At 38.4% G+C, this 22357-nt stretch overlaps 2 protein-coding genes across 2 annotated transcripts in view; one reads left to right on the forward strand and one right to left on the reverse strand.

Annotated features, from left to right (window-relative positions):
- The window catches only part of LOC131677655 (sex determination protein fruitless-like), a 32646-nt gene extending 30746 nt beyond the window's left edge, over positions 1 to 1900 (forward strand). Inside the window, exon 7 of the mRNA XM_058957561.1 lies at positions 836 to 1900. Within this exon, the coding sequence (XP_058813544.1) occupies positions 836 to 1010 (175 nt within the window). The 3' untranslated portion in view covers positions 1011 to 1900. The remainder of the gene's footprint in view (positions 1 to 835) is intronic.
- An 18322-nt stretch (positions 1901 to 20222) lies between these two features.
- On the reverse strand, positions 20223 to 22288 carry LOC131677656 (large ribosomal subunit protein uL4). The gene is made up of 3 exons (XM_058957562.1): positions 22169 to 22288; positions 21399 to 21825; positions 20223 to 21224 (listed from the first exon to the last, which is right to left on the reverse strand). The coding sequence occupies exons 1-3, from the start codon at positions 22169 to 22171 to the stop codon at positions 20359 to 20361; spliced, it is 1296 nt and encodes a 431-aa protein (XP_058813545.1). The 5' UTR covers positions 22172 to 22288; the 3' UTR covers positions 20223 to 20358.
- Positions 22289 to 22357: the final 69 nt, after the last annotated feature.

The raw sequence follows: 22357 nt of genomic DNA on the forward strand, positions 1-22357 counted from the left end.
CACAAGTCCCGTATAGCGTTTGCTGGCCGATCGAAGCGCCGACCAGTGGCAAGTTGCTACTTGCTGTTGTCATTTCAAAGCGACAGTTTTATTTCTTACACAAGTTGAAAACTTTACTTGTATGTTAGTTCTCAGTGGTATAGTCTTCTTCAGTGTTCAATATCAGTCTTCTTCAGTGTTCAATATCAGATTGATGTGGAACACTGAAGAAGACTATACGTAATAGTTGAAATACTAGTATCTGATTTATAGTGAAAAGCACGTTTATTTATTATTATTTCTATAGAGGAATTAAACGGGAAACATTTTAAGTTTTCTAGAATATTCTGCATATTATCATTAGATAATGTATTACTTCAACTGCTAAATAAAACAAGTCACAAAAGTTGAGTATTTCACATATTTCCGATCATTTCAAACATATAAATAATTTACAAATACTCTGTACTTTCTACAAAAAAAATCTGCCAAAATAGCTCTACAGTATGGGGCTAAATGAGCACCACGAAAAAATCTGTCTATGCATTAAATTCCTAAAAGTTATTGGATTTTTGACTCCAATTTGGATGTGAGGTAGTATAAACGCTTGATATTACTATTGACTGCAATTTAACCAAACTTACGTTGAATTGATTTAGATATTTAGATGCCATCACTCGAAAACATGGTAATTTAGGCGAGATGCTATTTTAGGCGACGCACAAATCTAAGTCTAGCTGTCTGATAAGCTCGTACATATTCAATTATATTCGTTATGTTTCTCATCCTTTTTTAAACATTTCGTTACTGAGTTTTTCCTTTCATTTATTTTGCGTTCTGTTTTCCCCCTTCTCAGAGCCTCACAAATCCACAAAGTTCCTCGCAAGACGCTTCGCAACTGGATGAAGCGTTGGGACATCAAGTCCGCCTATCCGATGCCCCGGCAGCTGAAGGAAGCCGCCGAGAAGAAACGCATCATCAAAGAACTGACTGAGCAGGCACAGCACCTCAGCGACGAGCCAATACCGTAGTGGTAGTTTTTAGCGCCGTAGTGCGGTTTTACAAAGAAAAAAAAAATGAAAGGTAACAGATACCAATATATATATATTCGTTTTTCTACAATTATAATTTAACAGCAAAGAAAAAGATAGTCAAGTCAGTTGAGTATATGGCCGGTAAAGAGAGACCTTAAGTATATATACATATATTTTTCAGTTTTAGCAGATAAGACGTACCATAGAGCGTGTGTGAAAAAGGACTACTTCCCTAAGAAACGGAACGAAATGGTTCAAAGCAAAGTCTAGTTCGGTAGTTTTAAGATTACCCTTATGTTTCGAAAGCATATGAATAAACAGCCAGAAAAAAATCTCCTAATTTTAAGTTTGATAGTTTACAGTAGGGCTCATAGCGTCATTGGCTGTATAGTTTAGCGCCTAATCCGGAATTGTCCGGTGCACCACCGCCAAAGAAATGTTGGGTTAGAGCGTTAAAACTTATCAGTGTGTAGGATTTGATTTACCCACAGCACTTCCTTGGTCATACATAAACCATTGAGTCAATCGATTGGCGTACTTTCATTTAGGATAGTAGATCTATTTCTAGTCAAATGTTGAAAAACCAACACCACTAACGTTTTCCCAAGGGATTTCTACGATTCTAGTTTAGCGGCTTTAGTCACGCTCGGTTGCAATGTACCATTTTCTTTAACCTTAAGTGATTATAGAATATTTTTTATACCTAACCGATAGCTTTTTTCTCGGCACCAATAATTTCTATTGTAGTAGGTACTTATGAATACGGAACCTTAAAAAGAGTGTAAGCAAATAAGAAGTCTTATTTAACTATTTTATTTGAACCAATCTAGTGTCGTTTCATCATCACCAAATATGTGAAAGTCAATAAAGTGATTTCATCAAACCAAGCAACTGTTTTTTATATGACCAGAAGAAATGCCCTCCAGATCGTAAGAGGCAGTCATTTTTGTTGAGTGTTATGTATTTGTGTTGCTTGAAGTTATGTCATCGTTCAATTCGACCTAAGATTTGGCGGATAGCTCTATTACTAAAGAAGAAATCGGGACAATTACCTAGAATATTTGGTAAGTTTTCATTACGTGAAGATTAAAAGGAGGTTCTTATTCAAATGACCAAAAGTAAGCAAAATTTGGAACTTTTTGTGGGCTAATAAAAAAACATAGAAAGAAACAGTTTTATACTACGTTCACACTACGAGTTAAAACGTGTTTTAACGCTATCTTGATGACGTTTTTCTTGTTGCCAATTATTATAAGGTGTTTTAACTCTGTAGTGCAAACATGGTATTACGGTTCCAACAAGCTAATATTTTCGCTTTCTTTTACAATTTTTTCAAGATGAAAAAAAATATAGCGCACGTGGTGACGTTCTGGCTCCATTCTCCGTTTAACCAGGCTACACGAAAATAGTGAATTCAAAGAATTTGTATTTTATACGTCATCCCTACAAAGAAAAAGGTTTTCTTATGAGAGGCCAAAAGATGAACATTTTAAATTACACCTTTTTCCAATGAGATTATACGCCGTTTTGAAAAATCATGTTTTGAGATAAACGCGTTTAAAGTTTTCTGAGCGTTCATGATGATTTATTTGTGGTAGAATGTCAATATTTTGTAACAATTAAATAGAATTATGGGTTTTGGAAATCGCTGAATACGAATTCAAAGTCATTTGTTCTAAATTGAAAATGGCTAATCCAATCCAAATTGGACCCCCATTAGACTGCCAAAAAATGAGGAATTTTTGAAAACTCAATCGGCCCACCCCTGAGTCGATTCCTAGTCCCACCAGGTGTACTTGCACCAAATTTAAAGCAAATCGGACATGTCTACCAACGTGCCTGAAGTTTGTAGGGGATTTTTCAACAATTTACATGGAGAAAGCACACCAGTTCGTATTTTCTCCGCTAGGTGGCACTGTATGCATCGTACTATCACTGTAAGTGAAAATAAGAAAGATAATTTAATTGTTTACAACTTTGTCGAAGACTGCTAGTCAATCCGGCTTTGTTAAAAGAAGCTATTAAACATTTAACGAAGTGATGTGTGAGTCAGTTTCGCATGGAGCCTAGCAGTGCATGGTTGTGTATCAGTACTCTAGTCCCGCGAACTATACATTTTTGTGAAATGTATTTACAGATCAAGCTGTGAAATACGTTCTGTGAAATACGTTACGTGGAACGCGAAGCATTCCGGGAACGTGCATAGTGCCATGAAAATGTTTCTACCTGAGGAGCGCGTCTCGTGCCGAGAGCGTCCCATTTCAACCAGCCCAGCCGTTGATAGTAAACTAAAGAAAAAAGTTTTCTCTTTCGTTGACTGCTATGCACCGTGCTTAGGTAATAAAGTTTTATCCAGAAGTTCTCCTCAAAGTGAATTTCGACATTTGGTTTTTGAGCTCTAATCTAAATAAGTTTAGCCCTAAATGGCGGTTGTCATAAGATAGCACAACAGCGACGATATGCCCTCTTCCCGTCAGCTGCAAGTGATGCTGAATGCAAACGTTTGCAGTTTAGTATCTTCATTGGCTGAAGCATGAAGTCTTTTAAACAGCCAACCCTATGTATCAACAGATCCACGCGATTCAAACTCGAATCGGAGACGACCCCGTCATATTCAACCCGATTAGTTGATACATATATTCTGTACTCCTTCGTAAAAGACCCATAGCCAGCAATTTTATTTTCCTGTTTCAAGCTATTTACCACCACCCGAAGCTTATCGGGGTAAATTGGCGATATTTCGGTCACGACTGAATGCCGTTTCGTTTGGTCGGCAAGAAGATGACGAACGGCCCGGTTGAGTATGGTGGCTACTATTTCAGTCGGGGAGTTGATTTTATTTCGATATCCAATTCGCCATGAGGCGAATCAGTGTCAAGGGATGTCATTTTTGCACGGGCCTATTGCCCAGTGCTGGGTGGTATTGTATAGAGACAAGAATGGAAAATGTAATATTATAGCGGTACTGAACGTGTAAATGTAACCGTATCCAGGAGGTTTAAAAGAAAACAAACACTGCTGCTTCACTGCTCTGCTGGCCGAATAACGGTACACATAAAAGAAGAAAAAAAATCCGAGACCTCTAAGATAACTTTACACGCGAATTAGCACTATTCTGTATTGCGTGACACTGCACGGAGTGGGATGATCGTTTATCGGTCTGAGAGTCACCAAACGAGTAACCTTATCTACTTTGTTCTGTGTGCAAGATTGAATCGCTTTTTGCGGCATATAATGCAGAAACGTGAAAATTTCATAAGTTCATCCGTTCGGTGCAGGAATTGTACAATTATGACCACATCTCACATCCTTCTTGGCTTCGTTTACGATATCAACACCGCAGAGTGCTGCAAACAGGCTTTGGTGTCTTTGAAAGAGAGGCTATGGGAATCGGACTGTTGGTGGACTAAGATCACTTAGAGCTAGAGTGTGGCCCTGAGGAAGAATAAAAGATATCTGGAGAAAATTTGGAATAGGACGTAAGTAACAATGAGAGATTCTCTTTGGGGGCTTTCTCTTCTGTTCATTACTCGTCCGTTTCGGCCTTTAGTACTCAACTCTTTGCATAATATTCTAGTACAGCGGTTCTCAACCTTTCTTGTACCACGAACCCCTTAGAAATCTTCCTGGTTTTTGTGGACCCCTGCGGTAAAACATCGATTTTATAAGCTATCAATATATATCAATATATAATATATAATTTCAGTCTGTTAGGAAACAAGACTTGAAATTTGTATATCCACTTGGACAATATTTTTCTCTTCGCGGCCCCCTAGGGGTCCCCGGACTCCAGTTTGAAAATCACTGATCTAGTAAAAACCATCGGCTTTCGATATGTACAAGAAAATTAGTGCAAATTGTTATAGTGACGTCGCAATAATCGGAAGAGAAAGTAAACAAAGAGAGGCTCTCAATGTTACTTACGTCCTATTATAATTTTTCTCCAGATATTCAAATTCATCTTGGTCACATTCCTTAGACTGCACTTGGTGGATTCTGTTGGTTCCGTAGTAACTCTAGTAACAACTGAGGTTTGGTGGTAGATTTATAGCCACTCATAAAACTTAGATTGCACTTGTAGCATACTATAAAACTTCAATTGGGAATAGTAATTGAAGGAGCGCAGTAGGAGGCTGTCAATGAATTCATTTATTTTACACACTAATAAGACGAGACAAAAAAAGTTAGCCATTGTTATTAATGATCAGTGTAGCCAGTTAACATGGCGACCTGAGAATAACCCATCTGTATTATACCTGTAAAATTGAAAACATATATTACCTAACTCTTTCCACAGAATTCGCAATGGCGAACGTGACATGTGAGTATGACAGCAATAGTTTCAACAGTGGCACTCTACCCCCTCCCGGAAATGATCAACCGCCCATGGACGGGTCTACAGCGGGACGCCGCGTTCGGCGATCGGAAGCCACTTTGCGACAAGCGGCTGAATGCGTCTCCCGCGGGGAAACATTTCAAACTGTAAGCGACCTGTTCAACATTCCGATTTCAACTATCAGGTAGCGACTGCGATATACCCTCCACGTACTTATTCATTTGATTAACTTTTCCGCAACCGACAGATTTTATATGGCCCGAAAAGGAATTCTACCTCGTAGAAAACGTGGTCGGACGGCCATTCTGCCGTACGTGATGGCCGGCACCAGTCAGGTGACAAATGCGCAAACCTCGTCCAGTGGCGGTCTATCGCAGGCAGCAGCGACATGTCAGTTCCAGCAGCCGTCACAGTCACAGAATCGTAGTCGTTCGGAAAGTCCCACGGAACCGCCTTATCATTTTGCCAACTACAAGCTACCTGAGCTGAAACCGAAGCTTGTCTAGATTAGAGGACAACGTATATGTTTTTACCATTGTTCGGAACCCACCGCTTACATCAACGACATTCTCAAACGAATGGTATCGGCGCTTCGGTCTCCACACCTGTAACCAAAACAGATCTCTCAGGAGGCTTTCCAAAGGACTCGCAAAAAAACGTTAAAACTGTATTTCTCTGGTAGATACATTTAACCTGTGGTTTCAAATGTTGGAATTTAATCGGTACAAAGTAGTAAAGATTGGCGTTTTGTTCTAAACGAAGTAGAATGACAAAAATTATTTAAAAACTGTATCGTATTGGTCGCAAAACCTTATTAGGCACTGCTAATATACAGAGTACGTATAGTATTTGGAGTACTTTCAAGGAAATGTTAGTTAGTTTTTTTTTAATTTATTATTAATCCATTAGAATTTTCCGCTGTGTTATGATAGTTAAACAAGACTTTTTATTAATATACTCTAATTTACATTTACACTTTTCTGTTTTAACCCGCGGATTATTTGGAATGCTTTCAGGGCATAATTCCATATATTACACATTTCACACCAAATAGGATCAGTACAAAATTTTTCAGACTAAAGTTTTATTGGTTCCATTTCAAACAATTGTGCTATATTTAGAGACGTTTGGTTATGTCTCTGCTTCATGTTGGTTGGCACTTTGGTACTTTCTACAAAGTATTCTCGCAGACGACGCACCTGCACTACGCATGGTGCCTGGATGTCGACAATTTCTTATTCTCCTTCATCCCGTGACAATGTGAATCTCTCCAGAGCCGACTGATGGCGCACTCTTGCTTGTCTAAAAGCCTTCCTCAATTTTCTCTCAAGATTTTCTAAGTTAGTGCGGTTCCATTTGATGAAGCCGAAACTGTAGGTCAACACGGGGACAGCGTTCAGGAAAGACTTCAAGACACAGTTCACTCGATTTAAGTACTTATTTCGGAGCTCAAACTTTATGCCAGTATGGCGCATCCCTGGGAGTGGCTGATTCCGAGATACTAATACGATTCTCCACGACCGTCGTATTTGTCGATCTCGTAGCCACCAGTGTCGATCAATCGCCCTGATAGTAGTTGAGAAATCGGCATTGCTCTAGGCCAAACTCCATGCCAATGTCGCCAATAATCCTTTCGACTAGTTTCATGATTTCACCCAGTCATTCCGTCGAGTTAGCACAGATTTTGAGATTGATCATGTAGAAGGTATGGGTCACCTTTTTCGGTGAGCTTTCTCCATACCTTATCTGATAGCCATGCCCATTTCGATTGAATGTCATACTGAGGGAGTTCATCACCAAACAAAACCAAAGCGGGCTGTTGGATTCGCCTTGGAATATCCCCCTCAAGATGTGGAACGTTCTAGATCGCGAAACGTATTCCCCACTGCTGAGCTAGTGTTGTCGCCCACCTCTCCATCGCCTACCGCCGAAACGACTACAGGATCGACTGTATACATCTCCAATATCGTGATGAGGAACGAGTGCGGTATGGTGTCGTATGCGTCCTTGTAATCGATATATTAAGGATTCGTTGGTTATGCTTGTTCAACTGCATCGATGATGGCTTGATCTTTGCAGCCATCTGTGTTCTCTTGCTCCTCTATGTGGATGCTATTCTGCTCACAATTGGCTCATATGTATGTAGTGATGATGGTGCTTAGGATTCTGTACAGACTTGATACACAGGTAATTTGTCTCTACTTTGATGGGTTAGACGTGTTGCTGTCCTTGGGAAGTAGATTTGTAGTACTAGGGTGTCGTGACATCAGATCTGAGATTCAGGGATGATAAAATCTGGCAAGTAACGTGGTCCGCGTAACACCCTGTTGAAACATACAGCCTTTGTAGGAAGAACAACGGTCAGCTTCTCTTACCGAAAGTTTTAGACACCGTCTGGTTCAGGTGCCCTCCAATTCCTAAAATACCGCATATCCTCGTGTACACCATTGGTTTCGACGGTTACAGCTAACACCTCGTCAATTCCTTCGCCTACCCATTCTTCCTCGCGCCTTAGCCACAGTTGCCCTTCGCGATATTGTAAAGGGGCCTCCAAAATACAGTTCAAAAAGCTAGTGACATAAACGATATCCGGCAGAACTTCGGGTTTCTGGTTGGGGGTTTGATCATAGAACGCTGACTCGTTATCACTGAACATCCGATTTTATCTTTATCGATTTATGTTATAGAAGATGGGATAGATTTCTTTACGTAGAATCCTTTTTAATATAAAACTTTAGACAAGAGCACCGCGGATTTTATTTTACTTTTTAGCAGTGTGCATACTTGTGAGATAGCCCAATTTGGTGTGAAATTGGCGATAAATGAATTTTTAAAATCTTAAGTTCACTATGATTTAAACTTAGTTTTACCAACAGATAAGCCTATTTCAAGTTCGATTTGCAGCCTTCACAACAGCCTACGAACAGTGCGGAATACTACAAGTCATAATCCAAATACGCGTATCTGTGAATTGTAATTATAGAACCATATTTGGTTACGTGTCATCAAGTATTAATTAGGGAACTTGGTTAAATGGTACCTTATTTTTTAATTGTAGAGGCTTTGACATTATGATCGTTCGCCTTTTTCGGGTTAGAAAAAATTCTCACCCCATGTGCGAGGTCGGAAATCGAGCCGAAGGGAAATTCGTCAACAAGGCAATCGACTTACCAATTACGCGCCTCTCAGTTATACTGATTATTAGTGAATGCGCACACGTGTATGATAAATAATGAAATAAAATAAACTTTTCCGATTTATTGAATGAGAAAAAAAAATCATCGATGTTAAACTATAGTATCTGGAGCAAAGATCACTAAATTTTGAAATTTGCCAAACGAAAACTAATTTTCATTAGTTAATCCACAAGCATATTATTTTAAAAGGATGTTACCAATAGTGCGCACAATGAAATTATCTGTATCAATATTATTTGAAGAGTTTATATTTACTTGAATAATTTATAGATACTTCGGAAAAGTACGTGTAAAAAACTGAATTGTAAGGTAAATGTATGTTTAAACATAGGTAATAGAAGTATTTGTACTAGACAAATACATGGTTTCGGATGGAATGCACAAGTGTTTTATTGATGATTACAAACTTTATTAATTTTGTTGGTTTTTCAGCTAATGGGTATTTGTAGTTAGGAAAAAAGATCTCCGATTTTTTCATATGCATCAGTAGCAGGTGTCTTCATGAGCTCACTCATATTGTTGTTAAATTTATCGATTTCCTTGATTTTTAAGGGGTTGCGTTTCTTTTTTGCAAGAAAAAAAATGAAAGTTTGAATTTATTTAAAGGTATGAAACAACGATTTTATTACATAGTATTTTGATAGTACATTTTTAGTGAAAAAATTAGCATTAGTTTATAAAACTATATTGATGATTGGCGGAGGTATGACCTTTTCTCCGAAAGCTTTTCTTATTTAAGAGGCGTGCGGTGATTGTGATGGAAGTCCACCAGCTCGACTAAAATGTTGAATCTCAAAAAAATCCATTAGTATAGCAGTATTCCTTGTACCTTAACGATTAGTTGAATAACTAATATTTTTTCCTGCGTGCAGAAACGTTGGTCCCAAAAAATCGACCTTTACATTAAAAGGAATTGTTATACGGAAAAAATAATTTGTCCCAAAATCGTGAGTAAAATGCCATTAACCCTGGAGCAATCATCTTTTTAAGTTACGAAAACAGGGTCATGCACAAAAATCATGTGTTTTATAATTATGTTCAATTTCCCTTCAGTAACGCCTGCATAACGCTTTTATTAGTGGAAATATTTTTCTTTGCTTTGTGAAATTCAGTCGCAACTTTATGAACATCATTCATAAAACTTCACTAATTTGTGAAGTCGTGGCTCAAGATTCCTAATGTGGTTGTCACGATCCAATCGTAAACTGGTTCATGATTCCTAGTGCGATAGTCGCGTCTGATCATTCGTGCTCGTCAAATAGTTCACAAAATCATGAAACATTATTCATGGATTCAAGAACAGGTTAATGATTCCTATAGTACATGAGTTACGATCTATTTTGAGTGATTGTGATATTTAGAAGATATCCCTAATCATTTTCAATTTTATTACCAAAATTTTCACGTAAACTATTTCACAAAATTTGGAATGTTATACGCAGAATCATTTTAGTTCCATGCAGTTTTTCATGAAATATCCAGCTGCTAGCGACCAGTAATAGGTACGAGCTGTAGATATAAGAAAGCTATTAGGACCTCGAATATTGTTATTCATTTGATAAGGTTCAGTGTGATGTCCGGACAGAAAACGAAAACTGTACTGAGTACCACAAATCGCGTTCGTGATGCAGTTCACAGAGCCAGATACTGCCAATCGGTCACATTTTTATGTACCAGTTCATATTGTCACGTTACCGATAGTAACCAAAAAACAACAGATCGCGAAAGGCGAAGAGAAATTACGAATATCATGATAAAACTGCTGATATCATGAACATGAGCCACATTACTCCACTGTCAAATTCGAAAGTATTCTAGCTCTAGAATAAAATATCACGATGACGTGAACAGAAATTACGCTACTAAAATATCGCGACAACAAAAACAGAAATTATTAAAATCATGACATAGTTCCTGAAAACACGAACAAAAATCAATATATTTTTTTGCAAAATTCAAAACTTTTCGGAATTTTGCGATTAATCCTGTTAAGACAGATGGCTTTCGTTTAATTCCACTATAATAATAATAATGAAAAAGTGTTGCTTTTCACCATCAATCAGATGCTAGTATTTCAACTATTACGCATTACGTACATCAGTCGTACTGGATTAATGAACATAAATCACATTACTCGCGATTGAAATATCAAAAATCGTGACTAAGATCTTGAAATCATGAACATGATTTACTCTACTTATGACCAAAATATTTCGATAACGTGAAAAGAAATTACGAAAATCGCGACAAAGATCTTGAAATCATGAACATAAATCCGGTTAGTCTGACAGAAAAATCCGATACTCATTAATAAAATAGCACGGTATCATGCTGAGAAATCACAAAAATCGCGAATAACTTCCTGAAATCATTAACATCGTTTGGCTGTGTCGGTTGTGTATTCCCAAATTTTGAACAAGAATCATAACAAAAACTAACCATGTCCTGGGAACAACAACAGTAACCCAACCAAACCGAATGTATATATTCGGGACAATCTAGTTTTTTTGGAAACACAAATAGTTTCATGAATACGAGGTTTATTATTCACAATTTCAGGAACTTAGTCATGGTTTTCGTAAATCGTTCAGTTCACGAAATCGTGATTTTTGTATGAATTTATGAACGGATTTTTTCCGTGTAAGGTACGAGTAAAATTAATAACGAACAATGAAAGAAATGAATAAAATGGGTTGAGTAGTTTTTCGGTAGTCGTGATCACGGATTTCGATCTATTGATCGGATCTTCATGATCATTTGGGAAAATATTCTCAAGGAGTTGCACATTCAGATTTTCCTTTGAAAAAATGAACAGGTAAGAATCTCTTTAATGACGAGGCCTAGATGTCTTCAGCTTGAACTTATCTCCAAGAATGACAGTGGTACGGAGGTAAATTCGGTGGAATGTTCGTCATTTAAAGGGGGTGAGATTCTCTGCAGCAGCAACATGTTGTGGTGTAAGACGCTCGTAGGAAAAAATGTCGAAGAACGGTTAGTTCGACGTTTCGCAGGATGAGTTGAAAGTAATGTTTCCGTAATACTACCACTGAGAACTAACATAGAAGTAAAGTTTTTATTGTGTGTAAGAAATAAAATGCAAATGAAATGCCTCCAGCAAGAAGCAACTTGCCACTAGCCGGCGCTACGATTGGCCAGCATACCTATATAACGCTATACAGACCTTGCGTGAAAACTAGCATACAATGATGACTCACGCATGCGAACCTGTATGCAATGGTAATTTTCAAGTACAAATGTTTACAGGTTTTCGAGAAATTTTGTTCTAGCTTACATGTCTGGTCTCGGTGTTTGTATTAATCAGTTGGCGTATGTGCTTGTAAGTTCGAGTATTTATATGTTCACGCACGTGTGTGTGTTAACCATCCCAACTCGCACTGGCTGCCAGCACCTTACAGAAAAAAGGATTTGGGTAGATGTTAGCTCGATTGAGTTCTGAAGCCATCGTTCCATCAACCAGCCCCGCCCTAATATGTTTGCACCAAATAGATTTCAACATTATAGAAAGACTTTCGATTCTTTACGGAAGGTAAGCAATCTACGCGTATTTATTTGATTTTTATGTATGATTATGTTATATTGGGTGGATCTTAATAGATTGTTTATTACTTCTATTATTCCTTTTATATTGTCTTCCATCTCACGAGTGCACTCTATGGTTATATCAAAGATAAACTCAAGATAGAGTGGTCAGAGATTTTCCATGCACCATCCAAATCCTCGTTAAAGCTGGTTCACCGTCAGAGTAATAGCTCAATAATAAAAATCAAAGCGAGGCTTTGGGTAAGACCGCCGTCGATCTTTGCGTCGTATCTATGACAATATGTTGCAGTGAAAATATTAATCGTTTTTTCAGCTGCAAAATAACAAACTTACTTATGGCTCGATAATTAGTGAATAGATAATTTGGTTTTTTGACTAATGTAGATAATTAAAAAAATAGAATATCTATAACGACTGCTATATGTTTCATCAAGTTCCATGGAATCTTGCACCAAGGTTTCGCCCTATATTTTGCGTGCGAATCAAGTGAAGGTGCAATTCAGCGCACCATTTATTTTCAATTGCAACGTACATTACCTGTTTAGGATAGAAACCGATTTGCAACATCCCATGTCCTGAAAAGAACATTCAGTTGCACTATTGATTCAGTCTATTCAGTGATCGTACTATACATTCTGCGCAACGATTCGACACCATGTTTACATACTGCACACACTAAATTTTGCTTGCCGAATATCAGCAAAATTTTGCTGAAGTTTGCCTTGCTGAAATACAGCAAAAAATATTTCGCTGAAATTGCAGCAATTCGAAAGTGTCAAAATTTGCTGAACTGTCAGTTTGATTTGCTGAAACTCAGCAAAATTTCCAGTCTTTCACTGATTGTTTCAGCAAATAAAATCTATAGATTTGCTGATTTTCGTCAAAATAATGGGCTTTACTAAAAATCAGCAAAATAAAAATTGCAAAGCTGAACTCTTAGCAAATCCACTTTTGCTGAAAAGTTTCAGCAAAATATTTTGCTGAAACAAAATACAAAAAATTGGTGTGCACAAGAACTTTTCCAATCTTGTTTAAGCTGTAACCATAGCATTGTGTAGACGCCATCAAATCATCGCCGACGCATATGAACGAGGGGGCAGAAACAGGGATATTTTTCAAATGTCTTCACATTTCATGAAAAAATGTCTTCATTTGTTTATTGAATTCAATAAATAAATTTATTGTCTCCCAACCAATAATTTTATTTATTTAAATAACCGAAGACTACATATTAAGATGTCTGATATTTCTTTCCATCCCCCATACAAAAGAGAAGAGACAGAGGTTACAGCACCTCTGTTGTATGAAGGTAGGAAGCTTAGTGTAAAATAATTACAATTACATTATTGTATATGTGTATGTGCATCATTATGGGAAGTATCACCTTTAGCCGCAAGTGGCGTTGCTGTTACTGTCTCCAGATTCTGGACAGAGTTGCAAGTTTTCTTAAAATGCAGTCTTCGATTTAACCCATATTTTTATTGAACCTACACGCAAAATAATTGTCAATGTTTGATTCTAAAATTAGTTTCTTTATTTTTAGTCGAGAAATTTCTTTATTTCGAACTAAGGAATTTATTGAACTAAACAGAATTTTTAGGTTGGATCAACTAAAATATCATTTGAAACAATCTTACAAGTTTTGTTATTTGTAATTTTCTAAAATCGACAAAATTATTGTTTGGACCAAATGAATCAGTAATTGAAATTAAAGCATGCTGTTTATTGAATCAAACTTCGACGACGTCAAGATCGTCCATCACGATACTAAAGCGTATTCGTGCATCTACTGCGATCTTTCGTCTGGAAAAGCTGAGACTCTGAAACACCACGCTATTTTTTCCATAAAACGTTTATTTGACACGGCATTTGCAAAAGCTTTTTTACGCCGGGGTTTTTTTAACATATCATGTTACAAAAGTTCCTAAGACTATCACGTTATAATAAAAATTCACTAACACTGAGGATAATCATCATTTTGAATATTTTTATTTATACTCTATTTTCTTGAATTTCATTGTAAACCTATTGATAGTTTTTCTGTAATCTTTGTTTATTTTTTTTTTCTTTATTTGTATCGTTTTATCTAACTTAACTAACTGCGAGGAAATCTAAATTGTTTGTGGGTAGCAAGGGCAAAAAACTAGAAACGTTGTGGGGATAATTATATTTGAATATTTATTGTTTTCAGGAAATGATAAATATGGCCCATGTATGTAAGATCTCATAAAGCGAGGATATCACGAACAGGAACATAGGGTGGTTTTCTTCTGGCTCGTAAGGAGTCTATTAATTGGGATCTGGCTTCACGATATTCAGTGCAAGACCAAACAACATGTTCAATATCTTCGTAACCCTCTCCGCAAGCACATTGATTATCTTCTGCGATCCCAATACGGTGGAGATGCGCATTCAATGTATACATGAGCCTAGACATCACACGAATGAAGTTTCGACTTACATCCAACCCTTTGAACCATGCCTTCGTTGATACTTTAGGGATAATTGAGTGCAATCACCGTCCCAGATCACCATTGTCCCATGATGTTTGCCAACTAGTAAGCGTCCTCTGACGAGAAGCGCTATAAAATTCATTGAAGGTAATAGGTCTTTCATAGAAGTCACCGTCCAGTGCCCCTATTTTGGCTAAATTATCCGCTCTCTCATTACCCGGTATGGAGCAATGAGCGGGAATCCACACTAAGGTAATTTGATAAGATTTATTTGTTAATTTAGTTAAGTATTCTCGTATCTTCTTCAAAAAGAACGGAGCGTGATTATCAAGCTTTAAAGAGCGTAGTGCCTTAATTGTGCTGAGGCTATCTGTGAGGATGAAATAATGGCTCGGAAGTAAAGTATCAATAATTTCCAGACTATAATGAACTGCTGCTAGTTCGGCTGTGTAAACAGAGGCAAGTTCTGCAAGCTTGAAAGAGATCGAGGTGTTATTGTTGAAAATACCGAAGCCAGTAGCCTCATTGATTCGTGACCCATCAGTGTAGAACATTTTATGGCAGTCAGTGTGTTGGTATTTACTTATGAATATTTTAGGGATCTCCAGAGAGCGCAGGTGATCCGGGATTCCACGAATTTCCTCTTGCATGGACGTGTCGAAAAATAAAGTGGAATCGGGAGTATCTAGTATATTTACACATGTCATAACATAACTAGAAGGCGTTATTTCTTGTGACATGTGATTGAAGTACACTGTCATGAATCGGGTTTGGGATTGAAGCTCGACAAATCTTTCAAAATTTTCAATTACCAGTGGATTCATAACCTCACATCGTATAAGTAAACGAGAGGAGAGATCCCAGAATCGATCTTTTAAGGGAAGAACTCCCGCTAGTACTTCAAGACTCATCGTATGTGTCGATTGCATGGAACCTAAGGCGATTCGTAAACAACGATACTGTATTCGTTCCAATTTAATAATGTGAGTGTTTGCAGCTGAACGGAAACAGAAGCACCCATATTCCATTACTGAAAGTATCGTTGTTTGATACAATCTTATCACGTCACTTGGACGAGCACCCCACCAAGATCCGGTTATTGTTCGGAGAAAATTTATCCTTTGTTGGCACTTCTTTATCAGATACCTCCCCATGTGCCTTTAGAATCGAACCAAATTCCGAGATATTTAAAGGTCATGACTTGGGCTATCGTTCTACCAACCAACTGAAGCTGAAGCTGAGCTGGATCACGCTTCCTTGAAAAAACAACCAACTCTGTTTTCTCCGTAGAGAAATCGATGCCTAGCTTCAATGCCCAACTTGATAAATTATCCAAACTATCTTGCAGTGGTTGTTGTAAATTTATGGCTTTTGGTCCTGTAACAGAAACCACGCCATCATCTGCAAGTTGTCTTAGAGTGCATGGGCTGACAATACAATTATCAATGTCATTCACGTAAAAATTGTAGAGAAGCGGGCTTAAACAAGAACCTTGTGGGAGGCCCATGTAACTTATTCTGAATGTTGCCAAATCGCCATATGAAAAATGCATGTGCTTTTCTGACAATAAGTTGTATAAATAATTATTTAATATTGGTGAAAGACCACATTGATGTAGTTTCTCTGAGAGAACATCAATGGAAACAGAGTCGAATGCTCCTTTTATGTCTAAGAACACAGACGCCATTTGTTCTTTTTTTGCGTAAGCTAGTTGGATTTCTGACGAAAGTAGCGCCAGACAATCATTCCCCTCCGAAACCAAACTGGGTATCTGATAGCAAGCCGTTCGCCTCAACCCAATTGTCGAGACGTCGTAGGATAATTTTTTCCAACAATTTCCTGATGCAGGATAGCATTGCAATCGGTCGATACGAGTTATGGTCGGAGGCTGGTTTTCCCGGTTTTGGAATGGCGATAACTCTCACTTGTCTCCAGTCGTGCGGGACAATGTTCTGCTCAAGAAGCTTATTGAATAAATTCAACAAGCGTCTTTTTGCTAGGTCAGGCAGATTCTTCACCAAGTTGAATTAAATTCTGTCTGGACCCGGAGCATTATTGTTGCATGAGAGGAGTGCAATTGAAAATTACATCATTGTCAAAGGCGAATCTATGGAATCGTTACTTATGGGAGCATCGCGAATGATTTTCTGCGCAGGAGCAGAATCTGGACAAACTTTCTTGGCAAAATTAAATATCCAGCGATTTGAAAAATCTTCGCTTTCATTAGTTACGTTTCGATTCCGCATTCTTCTGGCTGTGTTCCAAAGAGTACTCATTGATGTTTCTCTTGACAAGCCATCGAAGCGTCTCCAATAACTAGACTTTTTGGCACGACGGAGACTGTCAAATTTGTTTTGCAAAATCGAATAATTTTCAAAGTTCGCACGTGTACACTCTTTCCGTTTCATAATTTCTTTGTAAGCAACTTGTTTAGCTTCATATGCATCCGAGCATTCTTTGTCCCACCAGGGATTAGGAGGCCGGCTATTCATTGTCATGTAAACACCACGCTATGGCACATATCTACTGGGAAAGAAAACCAAACGACTGTAACCCGTACCGGGCAAATGATCCGTTCAATCAACGGTACTATTCGGCTGGATAAGTTATAATTCATTGTCTAAGATTTTATTGTTACATAATGTGTGCCAAGTAAGTGTAAGTAAGTTATTCGTATGCCCAGTAATAAATCAAATTTCATTCGCGCTAAAATAATACATTTTACGCCTTTTTTTGAATTGGGCCAACATTTACTCTATTCAAAACACACGAGATTAATATAAGCAATGCTCCAATATTCACAAAGCATTGTTTCAAATATTTATTACACTTAAAACAATAAAAAATACGATTTCAACTAACAGAATTGTTTTATGATTCAACATCCGGCGTCCATTGATTTAAATCTTATATGCATTTAATACAACAAAATGAAATTATTGAAACAACTATTTTGTTTTTTGTTTAGATTGTTGTTATGATAACATTAACAAAATATTTTTTTGATTCAACTGTTTTCCACGTTTGATTTAATAAATGCTTTAGAGCTATTTCAACACTTTTTTAATTTATATCAACAAGTCAAAACAAATAGTTTTGCTTTGATTTCAACACAAAAAATGTGTTGAATCAACTATTCTTAGTTATAGACGTTTCGTCCTGTCAAAAATGCTAACAACATTAATTTGTTTTGTAACTAATGAAAATAATTGTTGTTTCAACAAGAAATCTGCATAAGCCCTAGAACAAAATAATAAATTGTTGTTAATAATACACATTTTCTTTAAATTCACAGCACTTTTTTCTGCGTGTGCAAATCTTTTTTCTGCGTGTAAACATTTGAATGAAAATATGTTGAAAATCACAATTGGATACAGGTTCGCATGTGTGAATCAATTGTATCCAAGTTTGCACACAAGGTCCGTATAGCGTTTACCGGCCGACCATAGCGCATGCTAGTGGCAAGTTGCTACTTGCGGGAGGCATTTCAAAATGACAGTTTTATTTCTTATAAGATACATGTATACGTTGAAAACCTTACTAGTACCACTGAGAACTGACATACGAGTAAAGTTTTCAACTTGTGTAAGAAATAAAACTGTCGCTTTGAAATAACAACAGCAAGTAGCAACTTGCCACTGGTCGGCGCTTCGATCGGCCAGCAAACGCTATACGGGACTTGAGTGCAAACTTGGATACAATGGTGACTCACGCATGCAAACCTGTATGTGATGGTGATTTTCACCGTATTTTCATTTAAATGTTTACACAGGTTTTTCGGGAAAGTTTGTTCTAGCTTATAAGTCTGTTCTCTGTGCTTGTATGTCAGTTCTCAGTGGTTTAATGCAGCGATTCTCAACCTGGGGTCCCCTAGGGGGCCGTAAAGTCATTGCTGGGGGAAGAGGAAAATCTTTTCCGGACGGATATTGAAACTTCGTTTTTTTATCGTATCAGACTGAAAATAATATATTGACAGCATATAAATCGATGTCAAGCCGTGGGGGTCCGCAACCATCCAGGGTAATTTTGAAGAGGTCCGCGACCGCCTAGGATAATTTCGAAGGGGTCCACGATGACCCAAGGTGATTTCGAAGGGGTCCGCGGAGCAAACAAGGTTGAGAACCGCTGGTTTACCGAATGTATATTCGTGAGTGCGAATTCGTTTATAATTGTGTGGATGTGGCTGTTGGGTTTTCATGATTTCATGCATAAGCAACTGTGAGTTCAGCAAGTGAGTGAGAACGGACATGGGCGATTGTATATGAAGGCGCACGCGTTTGAAATTGTATGTTGTGCGAGACCAACTTTAAGCTCTCCCTTTCCAACAAATGTATTCCTGTAGTTTGCTGACTTGAGACGACTAATCTCACATCATTCTACGTGACTTTTCTCGCGCGATTCTGAGATTCGACTCGGGTGAGGTTAAATTCCTCATTGTCGTGAAATAGGTATCTTACGTATATGGCACCCCTATCCCATCTGTATTGAACTGACGTACACTGAACCAAGAAATCTCATAAAAATTATTAGGAACATCACATAGCTCAACTCTAATGACAATCGTATTCATGCTATGTGTATCCGTTGAAAATTAGGTGTAAAACACATACAACTCATAATGATACACACATATTTATCTATTGTCAATATAATGCATTGTATATGAACGAAGGTTATCTATAATACCAGATCAGTGATATATGATTTTTAGATATTAGAAAATCAGTTTTTAAATGGTGAGTCTGTTCATTCAATTGTTAACCGACTTGGATTTCTTGGAGGAATATCTAGAACAAATAAAATGTAAGTTTTATTGTTCAATACTAAAAGCGTCAACAAATACAATATCCCATTCATCTGGATTTCTATTTACAGAAGGTGACACTACTCTTCAAGCACCCAACATGCATTTGAAATCTATTGTAACTTTAAACGGCGATTCATATAAAATGTATGCTATTGGTCCAATAAATGTAATCAAAACCATCTCTCGAATATTTATATGGCTTGCTCATCAAAGTCATGAAAAGCTACATGGAAAATAATTATGTGTTTTCAGATAAATGTTACATGATTTTTAGGTTCAGTGTTAAGTTAACATCTCAGCGGGCACCCAAGTTATGGGCCCCACTGACATTTCTAATTGTTCTGCTCGAAGCTTGATCTTCACTAGTCAGATATGGTATGGCCTGATTCAATCTTTATATGATTGTTGAAAAGCGAAAATATTGGACCGCTAATCGATGAAAAGTGTTGTTTTGGACATGTCGGTGAATAACAAAAACTATACACCATGAAGCATCAACAAATTATAAAGAATTCGATGGCGTGATAACCATCACCAGCACGCCGTAGTTTTCGTTTCAATCGATTTTTTAATGAACCACCAAAACGGAATGGGATACACTAAAGCGTATTTATGTACTGAGAGACTAACGACGAATGGCCATCGACCGAGTGAACTGGACACAACTTTTTGATACAACAGAGGACATCACTGAACGATAAATTCTAGTACAATTTTTGACAACTCCTAAATCACGAAACAACGCTTGATCTATCGAAAAATGACCATTGTCCGTTTCCATCGTTATCATCCCTGATCCTCGCTGACCAAAACGACAAATACATGAACATGAAAGAATTAATGAAATAAAATATGTTTGTGTTCCACAGGTATGCAATCCTCAGCGTTTATTCTGTTACATATTAATATTTTAAACAGGAAAGTTGGGAATCAAAAAAGCGGTAGACCTATTTCTATTCAGCCTATTGCTTCGCTCTTCCTACCGACTTGTCTACTTCTTGGCTTTCGCCGGTGCCTTTGCTTTGCGTGTCCATTTGACATTTTCCTGTGCCTTCTGTTTAGCAATGCGCTTCTTCTGCGATTCCGCCTTCTTGGTGGCAATCTTCTGTTTGCGCACTTCCACGTTCTTGGTTATCTGCTTCTCACGATTCTTTTCCGAAGCCAGGAATTTGAATGCTTTGTTATTCTTGCTCAGCGTAATTCCTCTTTTCTTGAAAGAAGCAATGATACGTTCGTACTTGCGTTTCTTAGCGGCCAGGAGAGCACGTCGCTTCGTCACCTCGGAGTAGGGGTTCAACTTCACCAATTGAGCCGTGTTGGTAAGTGGGTTGAGGCGACGTACGTGACGGTGGACAGTCTTCTTGGCGGGCTTCAAGACCTTACGGATTTCATCGCTCTTCAGGAGACGAGCCAGGTCGGTGTTGGCCATGATCGGGTTCGGCAAATTATAATCCTTCTTGGTGGTGGATTTAGTTTTCCAGGTGCCGTAGATATCGTTCAATCGAGCAAAGGCCGATTCGGTCCATACGCAAAGACGCCCTACATGACCACCAGGGGCCAGCTTCAACAAATTCAACCGACTAACTTTCATGGTGTCAACGCCGGGAACGTTACGGAATGCCTTTCGCAGACCTTCGTCCTTAGAGTAGATGATCAAAGGACCACGACGCTGAACACGGCGACGATTGCGCATTTTACCGCGACCGGCACGGAGACGCTGCGATTTGTATACCTTCTGCACATCGGCCCAGACCTTGGAACGGCGCAAAAAGACGACAGCTTGCTTGGTCTTCTGGAACTTCTGAATATCATCCGAGACGACCAGTGGCAACTCCGAAAGACCATCGATAACGTGACCTGCAAAAAATGGATGAAAAAATTTGTGAAATCTCGACGACGTCTAAGAGATGCGCATTTTTTGAAACATGCACATCCCGAAAGAATTTTAATTTTTAATCAGGCCAGTTGACATGATCTTACGCAATTCGGCGATTTGAATCAAATTTAAAAATTTCACCTAACATGACTCACCTCTAGACTGTACCAGAGCTGGAACTCCGGAAGCAGCGATGGCCGATACCAAAGCGTACCGCTTTAGGTTAACGTTGATCTTGCGGTGCCAACGGCGCCAGGTTTTGGTTGGAGCAAACATGCGACCACCACGGCACATGTTACCGAACGCACCCTGGCCGGAACGATGGGTACCGCCACCACGAACACGGGGAATACGAGCAACAGCGCGACCGGTACCCCAAGATTCGGCCGAGGTCTGGTGACCGGCAGCTTCACTCACGGCATACGGCTGACGTCTGTTGCGACGCATCAGCTGCGAAACTTCGCTCACAACATCGGGCCGAATCGGTGCCTTAAACACGTAGGGCAACGAGATGTTCTTATCCTTCACAACTTCATTTTTGTCAGAGTAAATGCTGACCAGCGGGCGAGATGCCGTCAAACTCTAGAACGGGAAACAGAAAAAAAAAAACAATACGAGGTTAGTTCGAGCGATGGTAAACAAAGCACTAATTTATGAAAAAAAATCGTATATCCAGCTGGATTAACATAGGAACACGTAAAAAAGCTTCAGACAAATGCGGACTACCAATAAGCTTAAATAAGACCGGAATTGTTTTTTTAATCCATCACCTAGACATCAACACAACGCTTTAGTGATTGCGGTTTGACGCACAATCAGGCACGTGCAAATGTCCAATTTTTATTCATTTTCTCGAACCAATTACAACCATTACATAGTTTCCTCTAAACCACCTGTATTCCGAACAAAATCTCACAATACTAACCATTTTCGACTGTGATTTCACTTGTAAAATGCAAAATACTACGACTCGATCTTGTTAAAGCACGTCCGCCATGCCACGGAGGACAGAAAAAGAAATAGCGAAAGCGGAAACAGACAAAAGTGACAGTTTGCGAACTGTCACAATACCGGAAATTTCAGTTCAATGATTCAACGGTTTTGCTGCATAGGC

Source organism: Topomyia yanbarensis, chromosome 1 (genome assembly GCF_030247195.1).
Source record: "Topomyia yanbarensis strain Yona2022 chromosome 1, ASM3024719v1, whole genome shotgun sequence".
In the NCBI taxonomy this organism is placed as follows: Eukaryota; Metazoa; Arthropoda; class Insecta; order Diptera; family Culicidae; genus Topomyia; species Topomyia yanbarensis.